We start from the raw sequence: 14,476 nt of genomic DNA, 5'->3' as shown, positions 1-14,476 counted from the left end.
TCATTGATGTATTCAAGACATGTACTGGTGTGATAAAAGTGCCACTAGTGTGGTAGACTGGCATCACCAACAAAGTTGGTAACCACACTCATGGCTTCCATATTGGTGTCACTTTTACAACTATCCAACTAAGTTTCATTTCTACAATTACAGTCCCGAGTACCTCATACGTGCCACTTCTACAAGTACAATTATTAGGCTACAATACAACACATTTGCTCATTTTGGTAATTTATCGTCATGTTGAACATTCCTGAAGAAGAAAAAAATTCTTGTTTTTTTTCTGAAATGAGGCGAAAATTAATGCGCGCGCTGATGTCATCCATAAAATTTACTTGCTGTGGCCTTATGAAACGGTCAGAGGAGCACGGGGTGCACGGCTGTTTCGCATCAGCGCTTTAGTTCGAAAATTCGAAATTTGAATTTGGCGCCGTGCGCCCCCTGCGGCCGCGCCGGTACTGCAGCACAGCCTGCCATAGTTCCGCGCACCCCAGCTTTCACCAATCATAACTCGCCAATCCGGTCACATGACGGGCTAAGATTAGAGAGGAAGGTAGCCATGTTTGTAGGCATTGTGTGGCGAGTGGTTCATGGTAGTCCGCCCAAATTATCGCAATCCGTGGACAGACAGCAGCGCCGGAGCGTACAACGGTGATCTCGGGTCAATAGAAAAGGGTACTAATTTAAGATATGTATTGTTTTCTGTGTTTTTACAGCTATCCAAATAAGGACCTAGTAGCATAACACTAATCTCCAAGCAGATCCTACAATGGCATAAGATAGTACCAAACTGGCCAAGGAGTATAGTTAGCCAAGAGGTGTCCATTTGCCAGGTAGCAAAACACACTCCTTGGCCGGCTTCACTCCTCTGCCAGCTTTTGATACTATCTTATGCTACCATAGGATCTGCTTGGAGATTAGCATAACACAATAAAAAGTCTTGGAAGCGTGAAAGGCGACATGAGAAATCAATCTGGAGCTATCTGGGCACACAATAACTTCCACGGTATTTGTCATTAGTAAAACTGTAACGAATAGCACTGTGTACTCCTTACAGCATATAGGGACGGAAACATGAATACCCTCTTCATGGAGGTAAGAATGGCCTTAAGTATCATGTAGCTTTGAAAGAGACGATGCACATCATATATCAGTCTTACAGAACTTTAATGTGGCAATGCTTTGGTTCAAAAGAACTACAAGATAAAGTGGCAATGTTTTGGTGCAAAAGAAGGATAGAATAGAGACTTATGACAATGATTAAAAGCGCGCTAGCGAAGATTAGAGAGCCTGTGACTATTTTCCAAAATGAGAAAATTATGTCTCGGAACAGCTAGCATCAAAACCACAATCAAATGTCTACTACTTACCGAAGATCCTGGTTTTGGTTTTGGTTTGTCTCCTGATCCTCCTCCGCCTAAATTTATAATGAAAAGAATTAAGTTGTCACATGTACATATGATTTATTGTCAGTGGATACTTGTGTCGTAATCTTGGAAACGAAGGTTAGCGCATGTACACAGCTACGTATAAAATACTTCATTGTACCTACCGTACAGCTTATCATCCCCCTTAATAGCCCCCTGTGCTGTGCTGGCCTCCGGATTGGCTGTTGTCTTGTAGAATGTACATAATACAAAAGACAACAAAGTCACGGTCCAAATTGGTAACAAGACAATACAAAACAGGCGCAGTAACTGTGAATACGTTTATACCTAGCTCAGAATATGTCAGACAAGTGAAGGGCCTAAGAACATATGCATGTCTCACTAGATAGAAACTAAATGAATTATCTCAGTATCTATATCTTGACTGTTTACATGTCAGTCAATATCATCATCATCTGTCATCACATTCGCGTGGGGTAAGACGTATAATCACTAAAACATTTACAAGCCAGCAGAGTATAGCATACTTACCGGGGCTCCCTTAACTTGTGGTCCTACAGATAAAAACAAAACATTTTATAATATCTTACCATTTATTGAAAACTTGACAAAAAGGGACTGATACGTGTTCACATTATGTTGCCCTCTTAACGCAAACCATTCTATAAACAATCTTTCCTGGTGCCGAAAATGTATGATAAAACTGTTCAAGTTTGTCAGTTTGTCATTTCACTTTCATTCTATATCAGTCATATAAAATTAACATAAATGTATTTTAATGATTCAATATGCATAGCTTATACACAAAAATTGCTTGGAATCCTAGTCATATTTTGTCGTACCCACCTTGTACGGTACTGGTATCGCCTTTCACAGCTGGAGTAGTTCGAGGCTTCTACCGAGACAACGATATATCGTTAAGTTGTTAGAGATGAAACGATCAACTTTGGTTAGACCTCAATACCGTACCCGAATGTAAGTTTTATGTAGAAGATTTTGAAATTTGTTTTGAATGATGATAATTAAAACTGATAATTGATAATTAATAAGAAACCGTTACAAGAAAAAGAAAGAAAATTATGTTTTAGTTGAAAGAAAAATTACCATCATCATAAAGGTAAAAAAGCACAATCTGTAAAGTGTATTTCTTACTGTTTCCTGGCTCGAGCTCCCAGGATTCTTATCGGCCATGTCTGTGCCTCAATGCCCGTACCGCTGGTGAATCAGAAACGGCGTTAGTTATCGATAACCTTCGTCTGAGACAATCTTTAATAATGCTACTCAGATAGCGGTATGATAAAGCAATTAATTGAAATAATAAAGCTCATTAATTAATGTACAGTTTATGTAAATCAAGCCAGGGTTACTGCGCATTTTGACATATAGATATATTCATTTAAACCCAATCTATTAAGGTCTCAAGGGGTAGCTTCAAGGGTTAGTATTACCTATGAGAACAAAGGCATATATTTAAAATACGACTAATGTGAGTGTGATGGTGTCATCTTTTCAGTCAGTGATATAACACTTTAAAGTATCTTCGATTTAGAAACTAAACGAACGCATAGCACAGATTTATCAATAAAAACACGTGGGAAGGAGGTAAACACACTGAGAACGGACAGAGTACTGAAAAACGTGGTAAACAAATATGGCGGCGTTTTAGTTTCACATCACAAGAGCGTAGGTTGCCATGCTAATGTTTCTGGCATTTAGCCATGTCTAGAGCCTGAAGCGAATAATACAGCCTGTCTTCGACATGTTTCTGCTTTTGACAGAAAAGCAGAAACACGCTTGAGGGCGATCACCCCAGCATATAGCTGACTTAAGGATCTAGTCGGCGGCTTTCCGTATCACTCATACGCATACGGAGGACATGTGGTGCATCATAAAAAAGGCTCAGAATGTACATGTACACTCCGTTGTATTCTACACTTAAACTGTGGTATTCTCTAATTACGGGTCTGTAGGATACTTACATGTACCTTTAGTAACAACCGTACTGCAAATGTCGGTTTGTATGTAGGGTTGTGGGGTAAACCGCCCAGAACATTCCAGTGCACTGCTCTTGTGGGTTGCGTACGTAGGTAACCGTGGTCATGACAATGGCATCAAGGTTCGATAACATAAATGAAAGATGATCTGAGGTTTCAACTATTGTATAGTGACTTACCCCAGATCGCCTGACGATCAACAAATCCCGGGGGTCAAAACTATGGTTACTGACCCCTTTGAAGTGGAACGGTGACGCAGTTTCAAATGTTTTCCTTCTTTATAGGTTAGATCCAAGCCACACTGGCAACGTGAAGCCTCATCTACAGCACTTAAGGCAAACGTTTCCATGTCTTCGGATTCCTAACAGCATTTCAAGAGATTCCCCATAGGTTATATGCAGCTGTAGATTCCGTAAGTTAAATGTTTTGCTCTTTTTGTCTGCATCGTGAATTGGGGAGGGTACTGGTACATCATACGTGCTGTGTGATATTTTTAAACAACTTTTTTAGTTCTTTAACCACATCCATAATTACAGAAAAGGCACAGAGATGGGTGTCCGACAGGCCAAACCTGTGGCTAAACTTCCAGACGATCTGCGCCAAGAGGCTGAAAAGTTTCGAGTTTACAACTTCCCATTTGAGAACCTCGTGTTGGAAGGAGGGGGAGCCAAGGGGACTGCCTACATAGGTGCCATGATGGTAAGCGTTAATTTGATGATAATAATAATCTTTATTGCAAGTTCATGCCCGAGGGCTAATTGCAGACAAAGCAAAGTAGTAGTATACAGTACATGCATAATTGTATAGTTTACAGAGAAGGAAAATGGGAACTATTGATAAATCAAAAGAGAAATAACGTCTAATCTAAATCTATTTCAACTTAAGCTATTTGGTGGGATTGACTTCTTTTCCGTGTGCAGTGGGAGATGAAATGTCCAACATTTTCATATATAAAGAGGTTGGACGACTTAAGCAAGAAGTTTGTTTTTTGTTGGTCGGTAAGGTGATAAAAGCTCTGTAGATTTTAAGGAAAAGTTTGTTTCTTTTGGAGTTGTAATATGAACATTGACATATAAAAGATAGTTCATCTTCCACTGCTTTCCATGAACAGTATTTACATGTTGATATAAGGCCAAGTTTCTAGATGATCTGTATTTCCTTAGTAGATCTTGAATGTATGTTCAGCTATAAATATGAGTATTTGTTTGTCATTTGAAGGTCCTAGAGGATGCTGGGATAATGGAAAATATCCACAGATTTGCTGGAACCAGCGCAGGCGCGGTAACAGCCGGTTTGATGTCGATTGGGATGACGTCAGAAGAGATTGTGAAAGAGATGGAAAATGTGGACATGGCCAGAACACTTATGGGTGTGTTTTATTTCCACATTTGTTACGAATGTTTGATTTGAAATATCTGTTGTCTTTTACACTCTCAAGCTCTTAATTTGCGAAATGTACGTATCTCATATTGTCTGTACTTGATATCATTTTTGTTTGCTTAATAGAATTAACTTGATAAGTGTCGCAGTTTATCAGAATAGTATCAACCCCAAAATACCTATATTGAATTATGGAAAATTTTCAAAACATGTATTTACCGTTGAAAAGATGATTATAATGATACTTTTGTTGGATAAATATATTGTTAACACTTGCTATACAGCATGATCATATGATATAAATGATCATATTTTCCCGAGACGCGCGATGTAACTATAGACGCAAAGGTACATAATGCAACGAAATGTAATAGAGTTTTAAAATCAACAGGCTACACCTTTTTAATTCTTTGCCAAATATATTTACAGACTCGCCATGGTGGTCACGTGGCCCACTGAGGCGTCTTTTCTTTGTTTGGAAAGTCTTCAAGGCCTTCGGTCTGTACGCAGCTGCGGGGGATAGATTCCTCGAGTGGTACGGTGAACTTATCCACAGGCATCTTGAAAAGCACCACATACATAAAGGACTGGGCAAGAACATAAATCTTCAGCAGGTATATGTCATTTCCGTTAATCGATACGTGAGGAAGTGTCTGACTCGTTAACAACGTATTTTGTGTTACAGTGACGTCCTTTATATGCATCTCTCTCTGTCTCTCTCTCTCTCTCTATGTGTGTGTGTATGTGTGTGTGTGTCTGCCCCCCCTCTCTCCATATATATATATATGCTGTGTTATCGTGTCCGTTTAATTTGTTTCTAATTCCATTCAGCTCCGTGACGTCTTAGGCAAAGAGCTCTGTACTGTCACCTACGACTTGACGTTCGGTATCGAGATATACTGCCACGCCAAGACCACGCCTCTCTGCACTGTTCGCCAGGCTGTCAGACAGTCCATATCGTTGCCAGGTGTGAAAACACTTGATACAGTACTTCCATAGTTGTATGGTAGAGAAGTCTAGCTAACCTTTTTGCATCAAAGGCGCCAACTAGATAGTAGTGTTATATGGCCAAATAACACTAGAAGAAAAGATTTTATCCATATACAAGTATGAAGTTTGATCATAACTAAATTGTCCGATGTGATTCTTTGGAGTTGGGTAGATGGGCGCTATTGAAGACACCATGCCAACAACTTGCACGTATATCGTAAGTAATAAGAACTAGTTGCTATTACTGCAATGCAAAACACTTAGTTCTCAATCAATTTTAGAGCAATGAGTAATTAACAATCGAAAAACGCCCTATTGAATATCAATCTATTCTTACTATATACAAATGTCTATTGATTGTTTTTTCCAGCGGTGTTCGTTCCCTACAAGTTTGAAGACGAGCCCGATCTGTACATAGATGGTGGCGTTTGTGTCAACTTCCCCATCTATTGCTATGATGGTAAGGCCTTTTAGATTAAATTTATTATAAAGTGGTTTGAATTAGAATCATTAAAGGGGTTTAAATTGAAATTATTGAAGTGGTTTAATTACAACGAGCCTAAAAATGGTATATTATTTGCACATTCATCAGGTACAGGATAATTTTTTAAAAAGCTATCTGTAACTTTACTTGACTGTAAGGTTTATACGTCGATGAAGGTTAGACATCCTTGCTCTCCAAAAAGATCCCTCGGTGTCACTGACGAAAGACAGCGGATGTTGTTTGAAACGTCTGACCATTTCCAAAATCATATCCAGCTGCATCAGTAACTAATTTTTGGCGCAAAGACTATATATCATTTGCTACTTGTGCTACAACAGCTCAGCTGATCTTTTAAGAATCGTATTGCTTTATTTCCTTGATGATAATGCACTTTTTATTTCATATACTGGTTTTCTGAGAAATAATGTGACACTTATGATGGAAATGTGCTTGTTAAGTAGAATGAGCATTAGATGTGGTGTGATGTATTTTTACTTTTGTCTATTTCAAATAGGATGGTGGCTATCTATGGACGACCAAAGCAGCTTCAAGAGTCGCTTGGAAGATGAGACGGACGACATTAAAACAACGAGCTATTTCTACAAGCAGTGCAACGAAGCACGTTTCCAGTCCCCCAATGTTTCGGAAGAGGAAAGCAAACAACAACTGCAAAAGACTCTTGGATTGATGGTGGTAATTATCATTTTGTATATTCGCAGCTCACATATCATGAATTTCACAAGCATATTTAGACGAACTTGCAGTGCAATAAATATGAACTCTTATCATTCAATTTTCCACCTTGATACGTAAAGTTTTATCGCAACCACCTCTCTTTAACAATAACGTATATCTTTAACCAGTACTCCAAGACGGATAGAAAAGCCTATCAACACGTGTTCAGCAAACGACTTGACGTATTGACGAAAGGGTATAAAATCGACATGAAGAACGACAGGCCAAGAAAAACAAAACTAGCAAAGTACGTGGTGTTTCAAATACGTGAAAGGTATGACATACGTTAATTTGTGTGTCACTTTGAGCCGTGGCTAGTCTACATCTACATCTACATCTACATCTATATCTACACCTACATCTACATCTACATCTACATCTACATCTACATCTACATCTACATCTACATCTACATCTACATCTACACCTACACCTACATCTACATCTACACCTACACCTACACCTACATCTACATCTAAATCGATATCTACATCTACATCTACACCTACATCTACACCTACACCTACACCTACACCTACATCTACATCTACACCTACACCTACATCTACACCTACACCTACACCTACACCTACCTCTACACCTACACCAACACCTACACCTACACCTACATCTACATCTACATCTACACCTACACCTACACCTACACCTACACCTACACCTACCTCTACACCTACATCTACATCTACATCTACATCTAAATCGATATCTACATCTACATCTACACCTACATCTACACCTACATCTACACCTACACCTACACCTACATCTACACCTACATCTACACCACCTACACCTACACCTACATCTACATCTACATCTACATTTGCATCAATATCTACATCTACATCGATATCTACATCTACACCTACACCTACATCTACATTTACATCTACATCTACACCTACATCTACATCTACATAGTACTGGTCAATGCCCCTTGTGGGACTTTGTGCCCAGGGAATGAAGTAGTGTTAAACACTATTTTGATCTTTGTTTTTCAAAAGAGAGAGATGCCACATAACAGTAGTAAATTGTGTCAATCTTTTTTCAATGTTAAAGGAGGTACGAAAAGAAGGAGAAGGACCGAAACAAGAGGATGGAAGATGAAAAGAAGAAAATGGAGAAAAACTATGATGCAAAGAAGCAACGTCTCGAAGAGGTTCTGAAGGCGCCACAAAACAGGGAAGACATGTTCAAATGCTTCAAAGATGTACGTATCGACATAAGTTCTAATCCATAACAATTTGACGAATAAGTTGTTTATTGCTAAGTAATCCTCTGTCATCCTTTGCTACGTTCTCATAATCTTACATTGTCCTTTATCTTTAACTGTCTTATGAAGATGTTGAACTTGAGTCAGTTTTATGTACAAAACACCAGCAGCTTTTGACATGTGTTTGTTCATATAGTTAAAAATTCATATATCTACCTGATCATCAGATGACAATCTTCAAATTTCGACCAGAAAAGATGTAAAATTATGTATCGTGTTTCTAAAGCATATACCTGATTTGTATTAGTACAGCTTTCCTGTATATTTTATCGTCTTTTAGAAGTTTCCAAAAGAGGAGCTTCGAGAGTTCGTTGACGGAGAAGATTCTTACGAAGTGGTTTTCGATGCCTTGTTTGCACAGTACCCAGGTGGACCGGTAAGTTTACATTTCACAGTACAAAATCAGCAATGATCTTTGAGGTTTTTAATACCTAACTTTCCACGCGTGACTTTTGAATGCTGTGTTTGGGATGATAAAGTCAATGTAGTCCATGAGCCAGTGCCATCTGAGATGTCAGGTGGTAAATTCTCCTTGTAGTAGAAGGTCTGTGGTACGCATTTTGATGTGATAGCCCTTCTGGTATGGTAGCTTTATACTGTAAATGTATTTAAGTTCGCGGGGATTTAATTTCGCGGTAGCGGGAAAAGGGACTTTTCGCGGTGGTTTTAATTTCGCGGTAACACCATACACTGCAGACTAATACCATAATAAGAAAATGTTCGCGGTGGTTTTAAGTTCGCGGTGAAGTGGTCACCGCGAAAACCGCGAACATTAATCCACCGCGAACATTTCTGCATTTACAGTATCTGCTATCAGCCTTCAAAACTATTACCCGCCATATGATCGTGCTTATTGAAACAAGGGAGAGGGGAAAGCAACAAACACACATATATCTTAATGAAAATATATACCACAGGCCTTCTTCTATTACAAAATCACAAGGAGAATTGCCACTTCAGATGGTACCAGTATGTGAAATTTGGGGCCTGGCCTGTGGACTAAAAATAAAGGTATGGCACAAGAAAATATACTTGAGAAATATTGAAAAACTTCATGAAGAGATCTTGATGAATATAGGTTGACGATCTGCCCTGAAGTGTACATGGTGAGGTAAGGTCTGGTTTCTTGCTATATTGTGACAACCGAATAAATTCATCGAGTGAGCTAAGCTTTTTGATTGGACAATTCCCTTTATGCCTCTCATTCTGATTGGTCAATTTGCTGCATGTCACTCCTTTGAGTTGGATCCGGGCGGTTATTAGTATACTTTTATGGACTGCTATAGAGACTTGTGGCACTTCTATGATGTTACGGCGTTATAACCGATATGAAGTGGGGCCTTTTGATTCGTCGTCGTCGCCCTCAAACTATTATGATGAATGACGTTTGATTATCTTCAGGTAACAGATAAAACCATTAAAGGTATCTTCCACAACTGGGAGCCGTTCAGAAAGAAGCTGCTGGATGTTGTGCCTCAGCGAATCATCGACACGCCAGCTGAACTGAACACCGCGTATCTGGAGCTGTTGGGGCAAAGCAAACCAATCAAGGTTGGAAGATTTTCAAACCAATTGTCAATCACTATTGATAGCCTGGCCAATAAACTTGTGAGATCTAATTACATAATGCATTTCTTCGGGCGACGAGGCCGGCTAGCGTTTTTTTATGATGAGCAAGGTAGGAGGCCCGGTTTATTATTATTAATTTAGATCCCGTAATATAGTTATGTAGATTTAGTACCCTATTCTGTACCGTATGTACATTCAGCCACTTAATATTTGTATGTTAGAATTTAGATTATCTACATATATTTAGACCACATTCATTCATTTTATGTATCTAGTCTTTGTTCACTTGCAATTAGCCCCATGGGCATGAATTTCCATTATGTATGTTTTCAGCTACAGTTTTATATCTGACTTTATTTGGAGGAGTAGGTTTTCCCAATGTAATTCACCATTGATCCAGATTTTGCGAGAAGGATAGTGACTGATATGAATGGTGGCAGGGTCCAAACTTCCAAGGGAGAACGAAATACGCAGAGAGAGAGAGAGAGAGAGAGAGAATGGTATATAGCCACCTTTCGTGACGCTAAAGTTAGTATCGTCGAGCCGTGCACCCAAAGTGTATCAAAAGAGGACCAGACTCAAGTGATATCATAAATCATGTGCCGTGCAAAGTCAGGATCGGCCACAAATGAAGTGCCATACAAACCGTTATTGACGTTATTGAGTAGCCTTGTCTTGACGTTCACCAATTCTCCGTATATCTTTTCCAGGAGGAGGATGTTGGTAGGTGTATCGCCATTGACGTAGACTACGTGGGAACCATGGACTTCAACATGGAGCCAGAGGACCAGACCTTCCTCATGAAGGTATGTTCCGTCTTAACATCAAATTAATGTTTCCAAAATGAACTTCTTATTACACTTTTTTGGTGGTTTTGAAAAGCCTGACCCGAGTTGAGAAAAATCACATTTTCTTCTTGAATTTCAGCAAGGAGCTCGGGCGGCACTCGCGTTTCTTGAAGATTATGTGAAGAGAAATAATCTTCAGCCTTCCAAGAGCAGTCCGAAGAGCCCAATGATGGTTACTGGTGTATAGGTATTGCGATGTCTATGAAGGGATAACACAGAACAGTTATGTGTATTTTAGGCTATTTTTTTAGTGTAAACTTAAATGCGATCTCCATAGTCCAGATTTTCTTGGATCGTAAAGGACTTTTGACCATTATATTTCTGTCACAAATCGTAGGTTAGTGGTAATTTTCAATGGTCTCTTCTTGAACCGTATTTCATGAAAAATCGTGTCGAATGAAAAAGACGTCTAACATCTAACATCTATCCATCCATCCATCCATCCGTCCGTTTATTTATCATACATCCATTTGAAACTGAAATATGTCTTTTAGATGATCACAAAAAACAAGCATGAATGTACGCGCGCATCAATGTATTTCTGCTGCATTGCGCAATTGTACATGTCAGAGTTGATTGCTACCAATGTGAGGACACCCGGGTTTACCCACATATTATTATGAAATCACAATAAAAGATGTTACATGTTTCTGTATGAATTGTATAGTCGTATTTTCGATAAAAGATAATAAAAGACACGACGTTGCACAGAATATAAGTGGTTGTAGTGGTGCTATATTTTGGTCAAAGAATAACAACATTGCCCTAAACTAGGAATATTGCGAAAGGTGTTTGTATATTTGAGCAATTTTTCTATAGTGTTTCTTAAGAGGTATTTGCATGAGCAAATTTATAATATTTTTATAGAACTTTTTCTTCTTTATCATTTAATCAGAGATTCAACAGTAGAATGCTGACATACATCTTTACCGATAACTTGGACGTCGTCGTTCAAATCAAAGACAATAAAATCAATACTTCATAAAATCTTTCTAAATTTATATACAAATTTTCATAAATTCAAAGTCATCTCCAGCATGATGTGAGCGCCTCATGACATCTGGATAGCACCGACACAACTCCTCTCAGCTTCCGTTTCATCCACTTCTTCACAGGGTGGGCTTGCCGCTGCCTCTGGTACTGGTACAAAATGTCCTCCCTGTACTGTTGGAACGTAACGGCTGATACTTGGTCTCTCACCATCTCCTGCAGTACAGATACAGGGAAGTACAGCTGCTGGATCCTCAGTCGTACTGAGTCGGGCGATCGGTTCAAGATTTCGTACAGCTCGGCCGTCGTCTTGCCTTGCACGGGAAGGAAGTTCACGGCAAGCAGTCGGCCAAGAGGCAGGGCTGAGATGCTGTCGGGTGCTTCAAACACCACGTGGACAGTTTCCAAATCGGGAGTCAACGTCGTGAGGAGGGCGAACTCAAAGTGACCAAAGTTGTTTCGGTGTAGCACGAAGTCCTTGGACCTGGATGGTTTAGGTGGTGGCTGGAGGACGGGACTGCTTTCGGTGGTACTTGCGGCTACGTCGGTCTGGGTCGGGGCTGGTTCCACTAGCGAGACGGGAACCGCCGTCTTCAAGGCAGCTGTGTCAGGCGCTAGAGCAAGGGTACGGCCTGGTTTGTGCGGCATGACGGTAACGGTCGTTTTGGAACTTGTGTCGCCTAGAAGAAGGGTACGGAGTAGCTCCTCCTGCCTTACACCCCTAGCTGTCAGGGCATCTATGCCGACCAGGAACTTACTATGGGTTTGCTTCAACGCACGTGGCTTCATAGCAATCGTTGTCTGGGCATCGAAGCCGGACAGGGACCGGGTGCGGGTTGACTTCTGTGCACGTGGCGTCTTCACGGCAATGGACGACTGATCATCTATGCCGGACATTGACTGGGAACGGAATGGTTTGCGTTGTCTTACGCTCACCGTCGTCTCGACAGCCGCTTCATTGAGAAGAAGGGTACGGAGAAGATCCGTTGGTTTTACGGTACCCGTGGTCGTACCAACGATGTCGCCATTCAAGTAGCTTCGGGCTGGTTTCTGGGATTCTACGCTAGCCACCGTCTTGTCGGCTGTGTCGGCCAGAAGCTGGTTACTGACTGGTTCCACTGCATTCACGGTAACCGCCGTCTGGACGGTTGAGTCTGCCAGGCACTGGGTGTGGGGTGGTTTCTGTGGTCCCGTGGTACTTGCCGTCTTTGTAGTTTTGCCATTCTCAGATTTCGCACGTGGCGGCTTCTTTGGGATTACGGTTAGAACACGGGCTTCTGAGGGAGTGGAGCTTGTCTTTGCCAACAGCTCGTCCTGTATCTCTCTTACTGAACGTCTGTGTGAAGAAAAGAAATGAAAGTTACAGATTGTCATTGTGGACGCAATCACACACAGTGCTATATATTAGAGCAAGAGGAAAAGAAATGGTGAAATATTTTGTATATATAGCTAGATGCTTGTAATTAAATATTACAGATAACATTAATCACAGAACCGCTACCATTACTATCGAAATTTACTTTTGGGCCATAATCTTTCGGTTAAGCAATATACCAAATATCGTACGGATGCTACCAGAGCTAATTGGTAAAAGCTTTAGTCTGTGTATGGAAAAGAGCGAAAAATCTCTACGATGTTGATTAGCGTCAAATGTACAGATGAAGTTTTACTCCAGCATAGCTTCTGAAATAATGCTGTCTAACACACTAACCCACAAACTCACAAACAAACATATAGATAGCACCGATAACATAGCTTTCTCAGCAAATGTCTTTACCTAGTAATCAAGACTCGGTCAGCATCAGGTAGTGCCTGTACGGGTGTCATGCCTGTGACTGCAGTACAGTGACTCGGCTGGCTGACAAGAGCCTCGAAAGTACTCACCAGCTTGCTCACGTGAGTTGATCTGTAAATCATAATTGAATGTACTAAAAGATGTACTTTTATTATTATAATATACAAGCCACACAGTAAATACTTGTCATTCGTAGTAGTTTTCTATTACTTCTGAGGCTCGGAGGTCTACAAACAAACGTGTATATTCTCATCTAGCACGGCAGTCTTTTGTAAAGTAGAGTTATTTCCTAGAATTGTTGGTAAGTAGCAGGAATTTAGCATATGGTGTACCTGATACAATTTTTGACAAACAAAGCTGTTATCATTATGTGCTCAAGAGATATAGCCAACGAAAGACATGCCAACATATTCTGCAGAGATTTCTTGAACGTTCATCACCAGGAACACTATTTTAACATCGTACGGTTTGAACAAAAGTTCAGATTCCATCACTATAAAGTGTTGATCACGACAAATCGTGATGAAAACAAGTGTTACTAACGCACCTGGCCAAGCGTTCCTTTCGAAGATGGACATTCTCCGATAGGGAAGTAGTCTGTGCCATTTTCGCACTGAGATATACGCAATCAAATGACAAGAAATCAGCAAGGAACAGCGGATATACGCACGAACGATGCGATCGTTTCCACAAGTGATTTGTTTGTGCCACGTTACTACGGGACAAAATCGAAGAGTTGTTCTGGAACATCATTGACTAACTATATCGGTAGCTGATTGTGATGTCTTTGGAACGAATAAATATCTAATTTGAAAACATATATTCCTGCCTCGTGATGTTCTTGGAACGCAATTTGAGTTGATGGTGTATTGATAACAGCTTTTGTGACATGTGTCACCCTAATTTTGCTGTTTAGTCCCGTTTTACAGCAAAGTGTTATATTTTAACTCCATTACCGTTACAGCTGTATAGTGGCAATTTTTGCTCGATCAAAAGTTGACCAGAAACC

General features: G+C 40.2%; 1 protein-coding gene across 3 annotated transcripts; it reads left to right on the top strand.

Moving 5' to 3' along the window:
• The first annotated feature begins 436 nt into the window (after positions 1-436).
• On the top strand, positions 437-11,388 carry LOC118426725. 3 transcript variants are annotated; one of them, XM_035836270.1, is made up of 14 exons: positions 438-675; positions 3,667-3,794; positions 3,919-4,081; positions 4,601-4,751; positions 5,192-5,376; positions 5,594-5,729; positions 6,123-6,212; positions 6,751-6,929; positions 7,100-7,218; positions 8,052-8,202; positions 8,546-8,641; positions 9,667-9,816; positions 10,545-10,640; positions 10,762-11,388. In XM_035836270.1, the coding sequence occupies exons 3-14, from the start codon at positions 3,932-3,934 to the stop codon at positions 10,867-10,869; spliced, it is 1,611 nt and encodes a 536-aa protein (XP_035692163.1). In that variant the 5' UTR covers positions 438-675; positions 3,667-3,794; positions 3,919-3,931; the 3' UTR covers positions 10,870-11,388. The 3 variants fall into 3 exon arrangements, with proteins under 3 accessions (XP_035692162.1, XP_035692163.1, XP_035692161.1); XM_035836268.1 differs by having other exon boundaries at positions 7,100-7,245; XM_035836269.1 differs by lacking the exon at positions 3,667-3,794 and having other exon boundaries at positions 437-675; positions 7,100-7,245.
• Positions 11,389-14,476: the final 3,088 nt, after the last annotated feature.

The sequence above is a fragment of the Branchiostoma floridae genome, chromosome 11 (assembly GCF_000003815.2).
Source record: "Branchiostoma floridae strain S238N-H82 chromosome 11, Bfl_VNyyK, whole genome shotgun sequence".
NCBI lineage: Eukaryota > Metazoa > Chordata > Leptocardii > Amphioxiformes > Branchiostomatidae > Branchiostoma > Branchiostoma floridae.
The sequence above is the reverse complement of the archived record's forward strand: the minus strand, read 5'-3'. Positions and strand labels throughout refer to the sequence as shown.

Bases quoted from the DNA above. Each gene is read 5' to 3' on its own strand.
- LOC118426725 (XM_035836269.1), top strand. From the start codon at position 3,932: ATGGGTGTCCGACAGGCCAAACCTGTGGCTAAACTTCCAGACGATCTG. The intron at 6,930-7,099 runs GTAATTATCATT...ATCTTTAACCAG, and splicing joins AGACTCTTGGATTGATGGTG to TACTCCAAGACGGATAGAAA. The intron at 9,817-10,544 runs GTTGGAAGATTT...TATCTTTTCCAG, and splicing joins GGCAAAGCAAACCAATCAAG to GAGGAGGATGTTGGTAGGTG.